The sequence below is a fragment of the Aythya ferina genome (genome assembly GCF_964211825.1).
Source record: "Aythya ferina genome assembly, chromosome: 17".
Classification (NCBI taxonomy): Eukaryota; Metazoa; Chordata; class Aves; order Anseriformes; family Anatidae; genus Aythya; species Aythya ferina.
This window is the reverse complement of record NC_140316.1, coordinates 13,475,454-13,493,057: the sequence shown is the minus strand read 5'-3', so window position 1 is coordinate 13,493,057 and position 17,604 is coordinate 13,475,454. Positions and strand designations below refer to the sequence as shown.

The 17,604-nt window shown below is 41.9% G+C and overlaps 1 protein-coding gene across 1 annotated transcript in view; it reads right to left on the bottom strand.

Annotated features, from left to right (window-relative positions):
- The window catches only part of MLXIP (MLX interacting protein), a 46,428-nt gene that overhangs the window by 8,399 nt on the left and 20,425 nt on the right, over positions 1–17,604 (bottom strand). Inside the window, 14 exon segments of the mRNA XM_084491737.1 lie at positions 136–259; positions 1,324–1,451; positions 3,254–3,355; positions 5,231–5,355; positions 6,164–6,350; positions 7,042–7,163; positions 9,399–10,062; positions 10,216–10,307; positions 11,185–11,274; positions 11,740–11,911; positions 13,173–13,214; positions 13,486–13,575; positions 14,894–14,979; positions 15,340–15,446. Coding sequence (XP_084347863.1) covers positions 136–259; positions 1,324–1,451; positions 3,254–3,355; positions 5,231–5,355; positions 6,164–6,350; positions 7,042–7,163; positions 9,399–10,062; positions 10,216–10,307; positions 11,185–11,274; positions 11,740–11,911; positions 13,173–13,214; positions 13,486–13,575; positions 14,894–14,979; positions 15,340–15,446 — 2,131 coding nt within the window.

Sequence of the window (17,604 nt, the reverse complement as noted above, 5' to 3'; positions counted from 1 at the left end):
ATATAGATGCAAATGACAACTCTGGACATGCATTACTTAACTTGGCTTAAAGTCATAGCATCAGAATTCAGAGTTTCTGGCTCTAAACACATTAGCACCAAACCTCAGGTCCAGCAGGTTAAGGTGAAAGGATACAATCCAGAACTTCCAGTTCTGGAGGGTCCTGTTCCTCACGTATTCATCAAACATCCTCCTCATGCGGTCAAACCTTTGCCGTGCTATTGGCACCCCAGTAGCAGGGAGCTGCTGTTGGCAAGAACTGAAAAGAAGATGCTCTGAGGTCAGTATCCCCACCAGGAAGGGCACATTCCTCTTCCAGGCTAAATTATAGCATGAAAAATATGTGCAACCCCAGCATCTCAGACTGAGGTGGCTTCTCTGTGCGTGACCCCCCCACATTGAGTTTGTTATGGCCAGGAATACATACTGTTTTCAAATCAATTGTGTCTATTTTCATGCAGCAAAGCAATTTTTCAAGCTGCTACATCTTATTACAAGCAACACAACTGAGAACGGAGGATAACATAGAACAAAGTAGTTTTTGGCATCCACTTAGAAAAAGGCACGTTAGGAGTCAAGTTAAAATTTACAGACTTACTCCTGAGCGGTGTTAGAGAAGAAAATGTTACAAAGATTCTTAAGAAACAGATCAATTTAAAATAAAACCAAACAGATGTTATCATATCTTCAAAAAAGAAAGAACCAAAAAAAAAAGAAAGATTTTGATTTGCTGATAATTCTAACATAATGCCTAAGCCTAACACTTCTGTGGATGGAAGAAAAAACACTGGGGTTCTCAACATGCTTTGCAATAGCACATAACTATCGTAAACCCACAGAGGAAACTGAGGCACCAGGAAGGTGAAGTGACTTATCAGAGTTATGTTCAGTCAGTGGCAAGCTCCTTGAGTCCAAATCCTATGCACTCAACCACACTGCTTCCAGGAAAAATTGACTGCATTTGGAAAGAAAACTGCAGCAAAGCCATCATGAAGAGTAGGAGTGTTTCATCACCCAGTGAGCCTAGCTTTAAAAACAACCATCAGTGGCTTCTCAGATTTATTCTAACTGATCTAATGCATCTTTTCTGGTGACACCACTGTTGAGTGTTCATGCTCAGAGCTTGCCGAAAATCCACACGATTTGCTACCAATGCCCATCCCACAACGACTTTGCTTTTTGTTTGGAAGTCGGTAGCATCTCTACTGATGTTCAATACCCATCTGTTGTTTGGCATGACACCTGAGGCAAACATCCCCTGCTGTTAGCCAAAGCAACATTCAAGCTGCTCTGCTTCATTACAGAAATCTCCCAAAATCTCACATGATGGCAGCGTTTAGCTCCTCGATTTCTTCCCGAAGGCGCCTGGTTTCCTCTTGCATCTGTGTTCTTTCCTGCTGTAGTTTAGCGATATATTCTACTGTTTTCTGGAGAGTGATTGCATGGCTGATCTAGACCAAACACAAACATAGAGCTCACTTTCTGGAACAAAGCTAGACGGATGAAGAGTTTGCCCCTTATCTGTGGTAAAACCCAGAAAAGCACTTCAGCACCTTTTAAGTTTCCTTCATCCTGCCAAAGCACACATAGGCAGACAGAAACACTTAAGATATTACTGAACTCTTCGTTTTTCTGACTCCCATTTGCACACTAATACAGAGAAATATGATTGCAGTGGTTGTTTTATTCCCCAAGTTACATTTTTGCTATTTTGTTGAAAGTCATAATTTTAAATGTTTTATTTCTTTGTCTATCCTCTTAAAAATGTTTACAATTCTTACTTGGGGTACTGAAGGATGTGCTGCACCTGTTGATAGATTATTGTGCTGTTAGAAGCATTGTTCCTGCACTGACAACTTAGGTTATTTAGTTTGGGAAGCCTGAAGTTATTAAACCAGAAGGTAATGTGCTCTAGCTATCACCAAAGGAGACAGAAACAATGTCATTGATCTCTTTTAAAATAAACTTCCAGTTTTGAGGAAACAATTAAAAATCTGTACTTGAGAAATAAAATAAACAGACATTTCACTAACGCCAAGTTTTCAAAAATGACTACCTTTCAAATAGGCTATTCAAAACAGGTAGTGAAATTCTGACAATTTATATCCTAAATATAAAAATTGGGTAAACAAATCAACATGGTATCAATAACCTTTCTTATTTTCTATGTTTCAAAGGGCTGTGATATTTAAAGGACATTTAGAATGTTCTTGTGCAGACAAACCTGTGTTTTAATGATTTTGGTTTCATTTTATGAACTAAATTAATGAGCATAGCCAGAAAATGTTCTTAATCTCTACAAAGACAATTGACAATGAGAAGGGATTTTCTTTCCTCTGTAAATCTATACACAAAAGACAAGTGACAGGAGAAAAAAAATGACAATATTTAAAGGGCTAAGGGCACACGGCCAAATTCTTAAAAGGAGCTGGGTGAGGAGTCCCAGAGGGGGTTTCAAATCATCTGAAGCAGCCAGGCTTGTACTCCCAGTCAGGAAGTACAGATCTCTCACATGTGGGAAGTTTTAGAAATTTCACTGCACATTTTGGACATGTTTCAACAGTATTTGCAGATGCACAACATTGTTTTACCATGCTCTTAGCTGACTAACTGCAGCACAGATGTGGTTAGCACAGCACAAAGCCTGTGCTAACAAACTGTGCTCAGAATTGTGCGTATTAGCTCAGGCCAAATGTCTAGGTCTCTTTTGCCATGCCCAGCAGAACACCAACAGCATCTACCTGGCCTTTGGCTGGCTCATTATTCAGGCAGAAAAAGCTCACAGCACTGACTGGTCATAGCTTTTCAAGTCCAGCTCTGGGGACTAGAGGCTGTCCAAAATAGGTATAAAATGCCAGCATGTCAGAAGAAAAGGTGACCTAGCAGTAAATGCAGTCATCTTACACTGCACTCATGACAAAAGCTTAATTACTGGGGTGCTAGGAGCAAGGATTGCAAAGAGCAGTTTTACTTTTTTTCTCTGTAGAGCTTTAAAGCTGCAGCATCTCATCAGACAAGATTTGATCAACATCTGAAGCTGCATCAGAAGAACAACGCCTAAAAGACAAAGGGCTTTCACACATTGACTATAAGCCACGAATTTATCACCCATCCCTTTCCAAGTCCCTCAGTTCAGGTATCTTCACTGATTGACTGGCACACTCGGTCAACAGCAGAGAGATCCATTAACTCTTTTCAGAATGGCTCTTACTGAAGCTTTGTATGAAATTAGTAGTGCTGCCAAGTTACTTACCGACTTGGAGCTGGCCGAAACCAAGCTGTTCAGAGTACTGAAACCAATCCTGATATTGAACCTTCGCTTTTGTTCTGATGAAATACGCTTCATTCTTTGCATCTGTGTAAATAAAATTACGCTGTTTTCCTTTATTGTTCTACTGCTATGATTATTTCTGCTATTCACATTCAGCATCACTTTTGTTGACTTATGGCATTTATAGTCTTTCCAGTCCAAGTTATATTACTATAAACTTGCAAAAAATGTAAGTGATTAAAAAGCGTTCAGAGTATGAAATTCAAATCCAAGCCCTGTACAGTTTCTTTCAAAATAAGAATTCCTATTTAATACTCTTAAACACACTTTTTCTGAAGTCAAATTCTATGCTTTGGGTACATGTAACCTTGTGAAGTCTTAAAGTTTAAAACAATCCACATAATTTTTACCTAATACATACAGAATGTCTACTAATATCAACAAGTAGCCCTATAAAAAAAATAAGAAGAATTATTAATTCTGGCCTACTCTGAGGATAAAGCCTTTGTTAGGAATGAACCTTCTCCTTTGTAGCATTAAAAAGTTTGGAGCTATTTCCACCAACATCTTTTGGAAAAACTAAAGCATTTGCAATTTTAGAATGCGTTATCTTCAGAGCTAAGCTTTCCAAGGGTAGCTCACCATCACCCCAATTTACACTGAAGGAAAACAATGCAACAAAGCAGTTAAGTCACTGCCCAAACCCACAGAAAATGAAAGATCAGGAGCAGAACTGAGATTTCCCACGCCCTCCACATTTTGCCAAGCAGAAAAAACAATGTTACTGAGCAACACAGGACTGTTCAGTCTAACAGTGCACAGCAGCAAGGAGTGTACATTTAGAGACAAGCAAATATCACTTTCCCAACTTACAGAAGAGTTACTGACATTACACATGCCAGGAATTGAAAACTGAAATGCACATGAGTTCAAAGGGCTATAAAGCCTTTTCATTGGGGTGCCCTCACTTTTAAGAGCACTGCTCCATCTAGTGGCCCCTTTCCTACCGTTGACCAGTCATAGTTTGTTCCTTTTTAAACTTACTCTGTATCACGGAGTGCAACTACTGATCATGAGCATTTATGCTAAGCAAAGAACTGCAAACCATTATGAGTAACTTTCAGCATGCAGTAGTTCTGATTCTCCTTGGCAAAAAAATGAGAATTGAGGGCAATCACAGGCTGCAAGAGTTTAAACTTACCTTTTTGCCCTGTGAGTACTCAAGCTGAGATCAACTCATAAGGTATACAAAAAGAAGCCAAAAAGGGTCAGGCACTTGCAAAATGCTTAAGTAATGCTCCCTGTCACCACAAAATGGATGGCAGAGTTAGAGTTGATTTTCCTGCATTGGTTGTTTTTTGTGGAGAGGTTTCTCGTACTACCAAAGAACATATTCTGACAAGGTCAGCTTGTGATGATGTAGAGCCTGCTTTCACATGCCATCTCCAAACTCTTATCCCAGTAACTCCTGAAGTGTTTTACAGTTATAACTCGTAGAGTCTTTGACGCTGTTTCTTTATAGAGCAGCAGAGCATCACTGGAGATATGCGAGTTAACCCAGCAGGTTGAGAACTTCCCCCTCCAGCAATGGCCAAAACCTTGCAGACCTGGATAGCTCCAGCAGAACAATGGCAAAAAGCCACAGTTTAGAAAATTCAGCCTGAAACCTTTGACCAAGTAAACTGAGTCCTGCCATAAGACTCCTGTGAGCCACATCAGGAACTGCAAAAGGTACAGTTTAGCCTCTCCAGCAATATGTCTCTGAGGAGCTGAGCAGATTATTAGAGTTTGACATTTTAAATTGAACAGAGCAGGACAGATGTAATGCAAGTTAAGCCCCAGGCACAAATATTCCACTGTTCCTGAAGCACAGCCTACTCTCACATCCACTCTCAGACATCAGGGGAGAAAAGTAGCTACAAAGGCAAAGAAAAGCACCTCAAAGGAACGGACACACACCTTAAATGCAGCCATCTGAGGGTCAGTGGCAGGTTTTCCTGAGCTGCTGTTCTGGGGAGACTGCGGACTGGGGCTCTGCTCAGAGGTGCACGGGGAAGCTTGGCCAGAATTCTGACAGTCTCGGCCTTCATAAAGGAAGACAGACAAGGCATGTTAACAAACAACATCCTGTAGCAAATATAACTGCTGAAAAGTTTCTATTCAGAACAAAACCGAAATGCAGTCGACAACTAAGTTATGTTCATTGATACAGCAACCACATGCTAGAAAATGTCAAGACTGCTGGGGAAGTTTAGTATTCCACGGCACAACAGTAATGCATCCTGAATAACGAGCTATCATATTCCTTTCACATGCACACGTATTTAAGCAAAGGCATACTGAATGTATAGGATCTAATTCCACTGTGGTGCTGGACTCTCCCATCTGAGGCTCTAATGGCCTGGGACATGATGGTAATATTTAACAAGCCATTTACCATCAAAGCCAACGTAAGTGTCTAAAACTGGCCCAGATATCAACATGCATGCAAAAGGAATCTTTTTCACTTACCTACCATTAATAAGGTCTGTGTCTGAAATCCTCCAGTCAAAATTACAGTTAGGATACCGAACAATAAACCTATTCAGCACTTTCTACACAGATGCCTTTCAAATGGGCTTAATTAGTCCTTTGTGAATATGACAGCACATCCTTTTAGAAAGGAACCACTTACAAATCACAAAATGACAGCTTGTGGGAACACTGGACAGTAGTTTAAGAAAAAAATTGCCAACAGTTGGATGCAGCTGAAGCTGGAGGGTAGAAGGGCCCAAAAAGTTTTCCTTCAAAAAGTATCCTGGGATCTTCAAGGCCAATTAACACCCTGCCTAACCGATGGAAACGTGCTTGAGTGTGTAGGTGAGAGAAAACGCTTAGAGCCTTCTAACTTACTAGGTGTAGGTGAAGGAACTTGTGAACTGCTACTGTGGGAAGGGATTTGCTCTCCTTTCACCAACCCATCCTGGACTACACTAGGAGAGAAGAGATGCGAGACTGTGGACTGGGTTTGTTGGCTACTTGGCGCTTGCTGTGCTGGACCAACCAGAATGTTACTACGGAACTCCGTCACCCCGGGAGCCTGGGAACAGCACAGGAACAGCAAAGAGAAAAGCAGAGAAAGAAAAAGGGAAAGAAAGCGGGAGAACATGAGGAGAAGGAAAAGAGAAAAAGAGAAGGGGGGAGAGAGGTTTGTTACCTTGCCTTTCACTAAAAGTAACAAATTAATACATGATTAACAGTCTGATGACATGAAACAACGGCTAATAATATGTAAAGAATTGGCAGGCACTGAAGTCAGGCTTCTGGCAGGAAACCAGAATCCTTTCATAACTTAATGCAGTGTTACAACACGTCAACAGCACAAAATGCTAAAATCTATTTCCATCTTCTTGTATACAACATATTGGAAAACCCATTCATATTCTCCAAGGCACACTTTCCAACTTGTAAATGGAAAGGTGAGCATCCTGGGTTCTTGCTAGCCTCTGCATGATTAATAGAGCACAAATCAACCCCACTAGTGGTACAGCGTATGCATGCCTCCTTGTAATCTTGTTGTATGAGACAGGGGCTGTGAAGACTAGATAGCACTTCCAGGCCCATCAAGTAGCTACAATAAAAATAAGTAAGCATAATGCTGATTGCACAAACACACACACTGGGTAACAGGTGAAATTTAACAGACTAGTTACCCTCCTGAGTGCAGTATGGCTAATGACCTGCAAACAACAGACCTAAAAAACCAAACATATTCATTTTGTTCTCCTTACTCTGGCAATTCCAGCTGGTGCAATTGCAACATTAGACTGAGACATGGCTGGCGTCAAAATCCCCTCTCTTTTTAAAGGTGCTGGAGTTACAATCACTGCTCTGGACTGTCCCTGAAAGGCAGCTGAAGAACACAATTTAGTTAGAATAGTTTACAAGACAAAAAAAAAAAAAAAAGTAGAGATTATTTTGTATGAAATTACTTGGTATTGAACAGAGGGAATAGATTAATTGGCACCTATTTGGTACTACTTCATGTCCACACAAAGTGCCACCAATTTTATGATAATCTCAATCCCCTGATTCCAGTATACCAGATTAATCAATAATTTCTCAGGTTTCTAGCAACACTGTCGCTGTTTCAAGGTGTTTTTACACAGGTAGGTAGTAAATCTGGGAGGTGCAATGTGTCTTCATTCTGTTATAGCTGCCTTCACAGAAGAACGGTTCATCAAGACAAAGTTTCTGCACACTTTTTGAGAAAACTCAGCTCAAATTTACTGAGTTTCCCTCTAGCCATTATTTGCTTCGGTTCATTTGCTTAGAACATTTATACTGAAGTGGTGACAGCAGAGTTTTTTCCCATATGAAACTGTGTGCCTGATAAGATAACCTGTGCTTATTTTTGAGTCATTATATCAAAAGACAGTAAACCACATACATCCCTTTCTAGAAAAGGTTACAATGCATTTCTCTTTGCATTCATGAGATGATTTGTTTGTCCTGTACACGTTAATGCCTCAGTTATAAGTACTGATGTTTACTCCATTGCCAAAAATAAAGCTCCAGTCTTTACAAAAATTTGACTTCTGAGCTTGTTGTCCCTGTGATTTAGGAGCACTGTGATCCCAGAACACATACCACTGCCAGAATTGAAACACGCCAATGGCTTTACATCTACGTGAGAAACAAAGCTGCTGGTTGTGACAGAATAAACTGATAAAGCACTGGGAAAGCGATACAAGGGGTGAGGAACAATCCAAGGAAGTATGCTAGGAGCAAAGGCTTTCTGACAGTGAATGCTGCCTGCAATGCTTTACAAGGTGAGTAATGTTTTGACTGCTAGAAGTACCTGGACTCATGCTTCATTATGCACCATAGACAGAAACGTTGCCAGGATCACCTGTACACAGTGACATGCTAGAATTAGATCCTTGGGCCTATTCTACTCCTGAACAGCAAACTTCTTGTAGGTAAACACAGTGCCAGGCCTTGAGAGACATACCTACTTCTTAATAAAGCGTATTTACTGCTACTCCTCCAGGCAGGGTTGTTCTTGGATTGCTGCTGCACATTTCAGATGGCTGAAGTCACTTGGCCCCCAGTCAGCACAAGGCTGAAAATAGCGTGCAATAATTCCAAGAAAAAGTTTACTGCTTGTCCTGCTCTAGCCTTGAGCTTTCCCACAAGAAAAACTCTCTCTTGCTCACACTTGCTATTTGCAGCCTGATGAAGTGCCAATATCACCAGTTCACACCCAACGTGGAACTCCCAGCGTGCCAGTTAGGCGTTCACACACTGAACTGAAAAAACACCGCTCCTGACAGTAACTCAAGAGTCTTTAGATCGCCTGAAGAAAAATCCCTGTTTACCTGCCTGTTTTAACTCCTACCTCACTGGAATGATTGATTCTGCTCACCCTGGTCCTGCTAGGGGCACTGATGATCTGTGGACGAGAGGCACGCTCCCCCACTTCCATCTGGACCAGCGCTGGGGTCCACTTCAACAGCCGCTCCCTAGCCAACACCACACCCTCAAAAGAAACTCTCAAAGACTCTAAGCTGAACCTCAGCACACACCCGAAGCGTTAGCAGTGTGCAAGGCAGCACCCTGCTATTAGAGTGTGATGATGCACAGGCAGACACAGCGACCTGTCCAGGCACCCAGTGGGTCAGTGGCAGGGACAGACCTGCCGTTCTCCATCCCGCACTGCCTCCCTGCCCCACTTCATTGAATATTCTGAAGGGGCAGAGCTAATCAGAACAGTACCAAACATCAAAACCAAGGTTTCAGGAAGTTAGGAGTACAGAGCTCTTAGTTAACCCACACAATGATGCACCTACACAGCTCAGCACAAATTTTGCAAGGGAGTCACAATCTTGGGGTTGAAAATCCCCTAGTGAACGACCCCCTTGGCAGGTCAACCTAGCACACACACAAGCAAACTGCTTCCAATCCTCACAGCAGTCCAGAGCACCCCATTGTACAGTGTAGTCATGTGCCAGTGGATTTGGAGGGCTCCTTAAACGCCCTCAGGAAGCTGCATTTTTACTTAAGTAAATCAAGAAAAACAAGAAGGTTTCTCCCTCCTGCTAGTCCCACTCAGAAAGGAAGAACATCACCCACCAGTGCTTCTCACCTGGGGTGATGAAGGCATTCTTTAACACTAAGGACACTGTTTCAGGCTTCGGAGCAGGCACTGTTTTTTGTGACTGTTTGGGCCTTGTCCCAGCGCTGGCCAGGGGAACGGCTTTGGGGAGTGCAAATGTCAGTTGGGACTGCAACTGGGGCCGGGGTTGCCCCTGCAGGACAGTAGTCTGGAAAGCCAGGTTACAAGGCACTCCTGCACCTGGCTGCTGCGTTGCCAGGACGAGGTTCTGGCTCTGGCTGAAGGTGGTGGCAGGGGCGTTGTGCGTCAACGTAGCTGAAGCCGTGTGGGTGATAACTGTAGATTCGCAGAGGCCAAACTTCTGGGTTTCTGGTGCAGCAAAAGCAGATGGTGGAGAGCTTAAGCTAGTATTCAGAGGCACTGCAGGCAACGGGGACTGGTGCTGTTGTGTCGCAGGTTGAAGCAGTGGCAAAGGTGTCTGAAACACCGGGACAAAAGTTTGTGGCCCGCTGAGAGAAGAGTCAGGAGCGAAGTCTGCTGGCTGGATGAAAGATCCCCCGCTTCTAATGCTGGAACACTGGTCAGTGCCAACATCAGGAATGCCAGGAGCAGGTACTGAGGAAGCAATCAGTCCATCGCTGATGTTCCCAGATGGAAGTGTGTTGGGCAAGGAACCCGACGGCAGGACAGGAGACTGATAGAAAAGAGAAGTTTTACAGATTGAGATGTGACACCCCTGAATCTCACCTGAACTCCTTCTGAGAAGGACGTGGCTCATGTCTGAAAGTATACACAGTGCATACATGTCCGAGATGAGGTTATTTTAAACACTAATTATCTCTCTTACCTGGGAAGAATGGCTGCTGCTGTCCATTGTAGCTGAGCTGGCAGCAGACACAGAGGGGTAATAATTACTGGAACGACTGGGTGTGAATAAATCTGAAACACAAAAAGTCACCTCTTAATTTTCTACTTCTTGAATTCACGGTACACCGCTGTACCATGAAATACTACAATTCACAGGAATGGTGTTATTATTTAGCAAATAATTAAACCATAGATGTTTTGCTTCATACAACTAAGTGAGCAATAAATTGTTGTCTTCCAGAAGAACTGATCTCTTCAGGGCAGACTTCATCACTTTTCATGCAAGCTGAGGAGAATGCAAAAATCAATATATTGTTTAAGGTTCACCTATATGCAGAAAGCCAAAAGGTGATTCTCAATGCTCACAAAACTCAGTGATCTGATGCAGACTGAATGAAGGCCCAGCAAACAGATGTGACTTTTGACTTCCACAAAGGTCCAAACCATTAAAGTTGTCAACAGTAGTTTCATGTCATACATAATTCTTGAGGGTACCAGACCACGTGTCAAGGCAAACAAAGAAATGTCTCAAGTTTCTAACACAGGACTTAACATTTCATCCTTAAGAAGTGTTAAATGGCAAAACTTCAGCAATTCTGTGGGTTTCTCCTGTCCACATGTGACATTCTGTATTTAATTACTCAATGTCTTAAGGTCTAAATATTATTCCTCTGAATGCCAAATTAACAACCAGGTTCAAACCCTGGAATAAACAATCCTGAAACAACTCTCGAAGCCACAGAATTGAAGGACTGTAACAATAGCCTCCCCACATACACATCTGCCTGAAATAATGAAGACATACACCAGATGTTCTCCATCTTTCACATAAATGTCATTTTTTCTAACGAGAGTACATATCTGCAACATTTAATCTTCTGTTAGACACAAGCTCATAAATCATTACAATTTAAAAAAAAAAATAATTGACTATATATCTGATTCTTACCCTGAAAAGGCTCAAAAGTATCCATGAAATCAATATTTGGCTGGAGAGGAATAAGCCCTGGTTGAATCATGTCAGCATTTCCTAAGTGTGCTGGGAAATTGAAAAGAAAGATCAGATTAGCTATGCATCACTTGCACAGTAACTCACACTTGGCTGGAACATCAACACACTCCACAGCCAGGCTCAACCATGTTGTTTACTGCTGCTGAAATCTGCTGAAATGAACTGAGCATCTGCACTTCTTCAGGACTACTGTTAGGGAACAAAACTTCCAGCTAGTACAAAGGAAGAGGTGAACCTCTCATAGCCTTCACCAGCAACTGGGAATGGACTAGCATGGACACCTCACAAGCTTACTGCTCCCAAGCCTCTTGTCCTTCCCCTGCTGCGTGATACATGAACTTGCTGAGAATCACCACCTCAACCACCACAGCTCATAGCACAGTATTTTAAAATAAGCCATTATCCATTTAACTTTACTTCAGCTACAAAAAAAAGACAGACTTCTAGAGATTCCCACTGCAAAAATCAACACAGCTAACAGCCAACACACACCTATCTCTCTGGGATTTGGCCAGGAAACCAAGTGATGTGAAGACAGTGTGGAAAACAGTGTGTCGGTGAACTCAGACATAAGCATATCAACATCCAAGAGGCTGCCTTCCTCCATAGGTACAGGGGTTTCTCTGCCATATCTTCTTTTTTGCCAGAGAACCACATCATCGTCCTGCCAAAGGAAAGGAAGACAAGTCAGGCTGCCTAAACAGTGCCAATGCAGTCAGGTGCAAACACTTAAGTGTATTATTTTTTTCCATTTTAAGAGAAACAACTCTCCTTTAGGAGATACACTCGAACAGATCAGTGGTACCTCTAATAAAACACATTCAGCTCATTGATTTGAGCAGAAAACTTCAATCGAATACCATGACACTCTGGGAGAAGTTTTTCCCCAAAAAACAGACGTCAACAAGTAATGCATAAAATAAAACACCTGCAACAATGCTTTCTAGTTTCAGTAATTATATGTATATTTTTGCACTTATAGTTTAATGATTCTTTGGTTTGCATAAAGATTTTAAAATAACACACAGAGGAAAAATTCAGAGCAAACAACTCCTACCCTGAAGCCTACAAGAATCTCTGAAATGTAATTGATCTGACTTTGCAAAAGGTACTTTTGTAATCTTGTGGGCAATTTTAGGCTGTGAAAAATACAACATAATGTGACTTGGCTTACCCCTCCTTCACTAAAGGCTGAGCTAAATTGTATTGCCATCCATTTTGCTGCAGACTAAAAGCACACAGAGTCAGGTTCTTGTGGCCAAGCCAGCATGCAGTACTAACTACACCAGCATAGCATGACGGTGCATTGGAGCTCATGGCCAAAACAGCTGAGAGTTTTGTGAAACTGGGACAGATCCAGATTCATGGTTAGTTCCAACAAGAAAACAAATCAGAACAATGCTTCTGATCATCAGTTTATACGCCCAAAGTAGAATTGATGGCTTCATGAAAATTTCTTTTTCATACTAAATGATGGCATTGTTGTTCCTCTAAACATCTTGCCTTTTTTAGGATCCCGGCACATTATTTGCCAATATTTTGACAGCAGGAGGATCTGCAACATGTACTTCTCACATCGTCACATATCCACTTACACAAGTAAGGCAGTAGTGCCAGCTATGACTCAGTAACAAGATGAAATAATGTGCCAGCTCTCAAAGAAATCGATCTTTCTGCACACCCCAAGCTGCTTCTCATTTCTTCTGTCACAGCATTTTACATTCAACCTCTCCCCCATTCAATTTAAGCTTTTTAAGCTGTTCTTTATGATGCACCAACATTAAGGTGTCTAACCTTAATCAAGATTTAAGCAAGATGCTTGTCTTTAGATTTTAATCAATGCAAGCTAAGGTACGTTACAGCTTTGTTACTTACTGCAGCTTCTACAAGCATAAATGCTGCCACTTATCAGTGTTATCACCTACCCTGACCAAACTTGAAAGATCTTCATCTTTATGCTTCTGTAACTGCAAAAGGAGAACAAAAGAGATGTTAAAGTCAGAACAGGTCCTGTATATACCAGCAGAAAACCTGACCGCAGAACGTGAAATACCCTATCGTGCACAATTAGTCCCTGCACAATCGTTTTTAGTTAATTGGGACTATTCAGATGAGTGTGCCTGTATTTGCTTAACATCTATTTTAAGTATTTGTGCACGTTAGCAAAAGCGACATCAAAACTCAAAAAGCAACAACTATTGTTCAAGCAAGCTACTTTCACTGTGCAAACTAACAGACCCTTTTCTTGAAGTATGTTCTCCACTTGTGGTATTCCCTGATGACTATTTCAATTCTTCGTTTCCAGTACTTCCCTTCTGTTGCAATGGCCTGAGAACACAAACACATACCATGAATTACACGGAATCACATAATGGCTGAATGTCCAACAAGTATCCAAGCAAATATTCAGGCAGAAAAAATACAAAAGAAATCATGCTAATTCTGTTTGAGCTCACGTATCAGCAGACCCGCTGTCCCAGAGTTCAGCTATCACAGATTAAATCTGACAGTACTAACTTCATCTTTCCCACAATAAACAAGATGATGTCGGACTGCACTGTCAGCATCTCCCACATTGGCCTAACTAAAACCAATACTTAAAAAAAAAAAAAAAGACAAAAAACCTTACAATGAATTTAATAAAATATAACATATAGAACAGTAACACCTTGTGCTCTGCAGAAAACAGGCAAAGAGAATTTCACAAGGTTGCCAGCACATACGTGCACACACACAAAAGCTGCTAAGAATGATACAAAGCCATAAAATTTTCATGTCCTGCTCAGGGAGAATGTGACTTCACAGGTCCCAAACTAGTAGCAACAAAAGGACCAGAATGGTGCAGGCCTTTAATTCATTACAAATAGCTGTGTGTGATAAATTAGGGGCAGCAGACTAGTGAGAGCCTTAGCACAACCTTTCTGCATTCAACGGTCATCTTTCAACACAAACATCAAAACTGTTCTTTCTAAAATCTGAGACAGCTCCGCAAAGTCATCTGGAACTCCTTCCGGTAACAGTTGCCACACTGTCATTTCCTAGAAGGGTTTTGGCATTTATAAATTATTCTAGAGTTATGCAGTACAGAGAGCAACACACATTGCCACATCAAGGACCTGGCTGGTTTTCGGGAAGGAGCCAGAGGGCAGCTCTATTTGCATTTTGTACAGAAGAGCAAAAATGAAAGTACACAAACTCACTGTTTTTGTGAAGTTACCTTGACAGAGAAAAACAAACTGCTTGTTGTCTTGAAATCACACCTCATCGATTAAATAGACACAGAAAACTCTCAGGGGGTCACTTAGATTCAATTCTAAAAATAATCCTCACTGATTTCCCACTGACTTGGGCCATCTCCAGCCAGAGCAGTGGCTGTCAAAATCTTAACTATCCGAATTGCACTTCACTAAACTAGAACACAGACAGAGGTGACACAGATAATGAGTGTTCTTTTGGTAGCTCCTTGATCCCATCTATATGATAAAATTAGAAACAGTGGTTCAACAGCACACCTTCTTTATCTTAACGGATCCTTCTAGATAAAGACAACAGAGCACAGAATTACTAAGCTGCTTTTTATCTAGTGGATTAGGAAATGCACTATAATCTCTAGAGCTTGTTAGTCTCTTCCTCAGGTTTCACATACCTCTGGCCGACGATGTTCATCTACCTCAACAGAGCCATCCAGTGGAGTCACGAAATGGCACACAGGATTCTTGCGCTTCTCCAGGTCTGAAAGAAAAGAGAAAATCTGAGTGCTCAACAGAAGTGGGCTCTGCTGGAAGCCCTCTCACCTCCGGGGCAAGATGTGAAAAAAAATAAAAATAAAAAATTGCCAGCATTCTCTCCAGAAAACCAACATGAAATGGGGAAATTTCAGGTTGTGCTCAACTGCTCAGTAGAGCCTCTGCATGGGCATCTCTAGCAGAGCAGTGGTTCATACACGCTGCCATGACAGCCCTGCAGATATCCAAGCCTGCAGCAGATTTTTGAACCTTTCATTAGACAGTAATTTCACTTCTCTCTTGCTTTTTACATGGGTCTCTCATAAAATATTTCATAGCAAGTGACACAGCCCAGTTTGGTACTTACACTGCATGTACCATGCCCTCCAGATGGCGTTATTGAGACGGATTTTATCTCTCCACTGGAGTTTCAAGCCTTTAAAATTTTTCCATTTTGGTGACACCAGCTTCCCACTAAAACAAAACAGAAAGCAAAATCACTCTGATTTCATTTTTTTTTCCTTGCTGCTCCTATCGAGCAAAGTGTCCTCCTAAAATTGCCAAACTACCAACAGAAAGAGGTACAAGCAGCCACACTTGGCTAGTGACAACTTCTGCCACACTGTTCATGGCTTACACCAGACTGGAGTCCACTTTTCAAGACTCCTTCACATTCTTATCTGCCTGCTAACAACTGTCACAACAGGTCTTGCAAGCATTTCAGGATTACAACTCATTTCACTCAAATTTTTCTCCTTGCCAGTATCCCTCCCATCTTCTCAAGCGCCAGCCTGGGAGTTTCCCTTACCTGAGAACAAGAGTGCTCACAACTAAGCCCCAAACCTTGCAGGTTTGACTGCACTGTAGGTTTGCCTGGCTTGGATTTTGCCAAGGAGCTGGATGAAGTCAACACAAGTTCATTTCTGCAGTTCCATTTGATTTTCTAGGCTGGCAATACTGGAAAGGATGAACGAAACGCCAGTTTTGGCCAAAGAAAATACACCACCCAGCAATTGTACAATGCTAATAAATGCAAGCTGGGCACGCAGGATCACCAACAGACTCAAAATATTAACGTTTCTCCAAGAAAAGGGAAGGCTGAAAAGAAAAACAGCTTACGTATGAATAGTCTTTGGGGTGGAGGGGAGAAAAAGGAAGAAGCAACGTGGACTCCAGTAAACACTATGAACACCAAGTACCCAGCCCTTAAACACAACTTTGTGAATCATCAATCCGTGTTCCTGAGAGAGCAGCAGAAGTGGGAAATACTTGTAATGTAGTAAATTTCAAGCCACAGGTTAAAGTATACATATCACCTCTCTCTCCAGGTTCCCTCTCTCATTTTTTGTGGTTTTATTCACACATCTTCCTACTTTGTCTCCCTCTGCTGTCTGTTTACCCTCACTACCACATAAGAGCACCAACAACACAAACTGCCATCAGTAGGACAACGCGAGCCAAGGCACAAGCTTTGTCTCGAAACATTGCAAACCAAGAGATTAAGGTCTTCTGTGGTGGAGGGTGCATGGACAAGCGACAGGAATAACGTCACCCCCAAACCTTGTCCTTTTGGAGGCCTCCAAGCACCTGGTCCATCGGCAGCGCAGTGCCAGCAGATGGATTTGAGGTGGCCTCCACTGGGGCACTGTGGATTTGCTCTCCCGCAGCAGCTACACAAGTACTCACAGAGCAGGATTACTCTTCTCTTTTGTACGCACCGGGAAGCGGGTGTAGAGGCCGGCTACGAAGCGAGTCCTGCGCTCACCAGGGTCTGTGAGCTGTCCCCTTAGGGTGGGCATTTCCAGTCTACAGAGGGATCTCCACGCAATTTTATCTCCCTGTTACTCAACTGTTGAGGGTTCAGGGCAGACAGTGGATCTCCATTCATTTTAGAACCCAGTCTAGATCATCTCATTCTGTTTTCAAGCTTTCTGCAAGCTTGTTGTGCCACTTTGTTAAATCCTCTCCCCATCTCTGCCAGCCAACTCATCACCTTCACGGCACTGACCGCACAGCCAGCACACACAAACTCACTGTACATCTTGGCTTGGCTTAATGTTCCTTCTAAACCCAGATTAAACCCACGTCTTTTCCATTTCTCCAGTGTACATTAACAGTTCAGAGCAAACCCATTAACACTGACAAAATGCCCGCGTGACTTTGACTAAGAAATCCGTCAACGTAATGCTCATCTCAACTGCTCCATGTGACTGGACAGTTTGCCAAAGCAACAAAACTAATAATCTTCAGAATAACAGCAAGAAATGCTTTTCTTGGAAGAGAAGTATATATATGTTTATATATCCCTGAAAGGAACTGTAATGATTTTTTTTTGTATACTCCTTGCATCTTCAAGAAGGCAATTAGAACTGGAATTAAAACACAAATATTTTAAAACATTTTCTATTACATTCTTCCAAAATACTAAACAAAAAGTAGTGCATCAAAAGAAGGAAGTGATTAAGAACCTATTCTTAAAATAATTATTATTTTTAGTTCCCATGGGAGCAAAGCACAAGCCCAGCTTGAGGTCGTAAGTGAAACAACTTCAGCCTCAGTGAGAGAAATCAGCATGAAGCTGACAGCAATGTTTAGATACTGCTCCCAATTCCAAAGGCAATGGAAAGTCGAT